At 44.9% G+C, this 3,205-nt stretch overlaps 1 gene segment (V, D, J or C); it reads left to right on the top strand.

Annotated features, from left to right (window-relative positions):
- The first annotated feature begins 997 nt into the window (after positions 1-997).
- On the top strand, positions 998-2,935 carry LOC134372862 (immunoglobulin heavy variable 3-72-like). The segment is given in 3 exon segments: positions 998-1,043; positions 1,149-1,475; positions 2,790-2,935. Coding segments are annotated over 3 exon segments (519 nt in total).
- The last annotated feature ends 270 nt before the right edge of the window (positions 2,936-3,205 follow it).

The following is a 3,205-nucleotide window of genomic DNA, read 5'->3' as shown; positions in this document are numbered from 1 at the left end:
AAATAGTTGATACACACAAGATGGTTAAATTCACAGGTATGTACCTCAAGTAGAAAAAGCCAAGAAGATAAAGTACATAGTATGTCATTCAATTTTTATGATTTCAAGAAAATTAAAACTAATAGAAAGTAAAAAAAGAAATTTCAGTAGTTACCTGGTGGTAAAGTAGAGGAAGGGAAGAATAAAAAAAAAAGAAATTACTGAAGAATAAATATTGAGAGTAATTGATTTGTTCATTATATTGATAACAATGCTTGCTATTTGCACACTTTTTGTGAAGTTTGATAAATGTCAATTATACCTCGGTAAAGTTATTGCAATTAAACAGATACTTGGGTAGGGAAGGAGTGATAGAAAGATAGATGAAAATGTGTGAAGTGACAGAGACTCTTAAAACTCATCTGAATGGATTCTAGCTCTATTCGTGTTTTTAGGTAATATGTAGAATGAAATACATCACACATGTTCTCATTATAGAAAAAAGGTCCTGCAAACCTCACTAGGAAGGTCCAACTCTGTCCCGGAGTGTGTTCAGGGAGGAATGTGATCCGGTGTGAGAAGCACAGCCCCAGACACTGGGACGGCACTGATAATTCATTCAGACACTGCACATGTCACCTACAGTTCTGGGTTTGTTCTTAATCTGTAAAATGGAAGGAACATTGATACACACACATGATTACTGTGCTTGTGTAAAAATGAATCAGGGTGTTGAGTGTTAAGAGTATATCACAGCACAATCACACCATTAAAAAAACGCACTTCCTCAATCACCACAAAACTATTTATGGACAGTGTCCCCTGCTCTGGGAAGTGTCCCCTGTATAGGAGTCCCACCCCAGGTCTAGCTATATAGCAGGAGAACATGCAAATAGGGCCTCCCTTTGCTGATGAAAACCAGCCCAGCCCTGACCCTGCAGCTCTGGGAGACGATCCCCAGCCCCAGATTCCCAGGTGCTCCAACTAGGTGATCGGGACTGAACACAGACGAGTCACCATGGACATTGGGATGAGATGGGTTTTCCTTATTGCACTTGTAAAAGGTGATTTATGGAGACCAAGAAACATTGAAAATGTCAGTGGATATGCATGAGAAAACAAGTGGATTTGAGTGTCATTTTCTGACCAGGATGTCTCTGTGTTTTCAGGTGTCCAGTGTGAGGTGCAGCTGGTGGAGTCTGGAGGAGGCTTGGTCCAGCCTGGAGGGTCTCTGAGACTCTCCTGTGTAGGATCTGGATTCACCTTCAGTGACTACTACATGCACTGGGTCCGCCAGGCTCCAGGAAAGGGGCTGGAGTGGGTCGGTCTCATTAGAAACAAAGCTAATAGTTACAGCACAGCCTATGCTGCATCGGTGACAGGCAGATTCACCATCTCAAGAGAAGATTCCAAAAGCACTGTTTATCTGCAAATGGACAGCCTGAAGTCCGAGGACACAGCCGTGTATTACTGTGCAAGAGACACTGTGAGGGCAAGTCAGTCTGTGCCCAGACACAAACCTCCATGCAGGGGTGTGCCGGACCACCAGGGGGCGCGCAGGACACACTGAGCAAGCACCAGCCCTGGAGCAGGTGCAGGTGGAGGTTAAGTGCTGGTTTATGTTTGTGCTCTTGGGCTTCCTCTTCACCAAAGAGTTTCCCAGAAATCCCCTCTAGATTCATGCCTCTGGGTTTACCACTGACATCTCTGAACTAGAGCTCTCATTGTAGCAGGAGGACATATTCTCACATGCACAGTAGTCAGAGTGTCACTTATGAAATCAGAGTGACTGCTGTGGTCACCAAAATCAGAGTCCTGAAGAACCTGAGAGGACCTTGTGAGTATTTACCAGACAGGCTCAGGGCAGAGCCCTCAGTGGAGTTTTCCTTTAAAGATACTCTTTGAAACTCAGATTAGAAGCAAGAAAAGGCTGAACCAGGTCCAGAGACCAGTTAAATCCAGTGGATTTTACATCCGACCACCGTCCCTTGCAGGTGCACATCAGATTCTACACTGATCAGGCTTTCCTGTGATTTTAGTGCCTCTCCACTTATGAGACACAGGATTCTGCACTTAAAAATCTCTTTTCAGTCCCTATGGTAAAATCTACTGTTGGTCTGTGGAAGCTAACAGCGTTCTCCTCAGACAGAACAGAAGTCTTTGTTGAAAAAAAAAAGATTGAGGTCTAAAAGAAGATGACAAAGGGTACAAAAGCAATTTCTGGTAATGAGTATGTACCTAATATTAATCTGGCCCCCACATCATGGGCGGGGGGGGGGCAATCAGCTTTGTATCTCATGAATATTCCAAACAAATCAATAAATAAAGTAGATGAAATTATTGGATCTTCCTCATTGCCTGGTGACAGCTCCCCAAAGAAGGTCTCAGTTGTCAGACATGGGTCTCTGGGGATGGCTGTGAGTGTACATGACTGAAAGAGACTGATTCTCTCTATTCCCAAGTGTCTTTCTTCAGGTGCAGGTTCAGGAGTTGGGCTCAACAGTGGTGAAGCCCTTGGAGAGGCTCTCCCTTACTTGTGCTATCTCCAGATTCTTTATCACAACCAGTGGTTTCTGCTTTGAACTGATCCTATCAGCCCTTGGGTAGGAGCTGTAGTTGATGTGGTACATTTGTCATTATGAGCAATGACACTGCAGCCTGTCCATCAAGAATTGAGTCTTCAACTCCAGAGATGTGTCTAAAAACCAGTTTTTCCTGCAGTCAGCTCCATGACTGCCGAGGACATGGCTGTGTGGTACTGTGCAAGAGAAGCAGAGGCAGTGTGCGTCCACACACAAATCCCCCTGCAGGAGTGCAGGGGACCTCCACGGAGCACTGTGGACTCACCCAGCAGGTGGACCGCAGGGCAGCTGCAGTGGAAGGCATGGCGGGGTTTCCCTCAGAAGCTGTGGTTTCCCACCAGGACCTGCCCCCCAAAAGCCTCCCAACACAGTAAACGCAGTTCAGTTTCATCACTTTCCACATCACTTTTTTTTCCCCTTTGGGATCCAGGACTTCCTGACTTTACCTGTCTCTCTCAGGACAGGATGTAGAATGATATTTCTTAGTAAGGTCTTTGATTGTAATACAGGTGACCACATAGTGTAAGTTGTCAAGTTTATAGACATTTAGTGCATTGATCATTCTCCTGTTGACTCTCAAATCTTCCCTCCATCCTCAGATGGATCTCCTCCAACTCTCATTCTAATGAATCCTCCCCTATCTT

This window comes from Cynocephalus volans, chromosome 3 (genome assembly GCF_027409185.1).
Source record: "Cynocephalus volans isolate mCynVol1 chromosome 3, mCynVol1.pri, whole genome shotgun sequence".
Taxonomy (NCBI): Eukaryota; Metazoa; Chordata; class Mammalia; order Dermoptera; family Cynocephalidae; genus Cynocephalus; species Cynocephalus volans.
The sequence above is the reverse complement of the archived record's forward strand: the minus strand, read 5'-3'. Positions and strand labels throughout refer to the sequence as shown.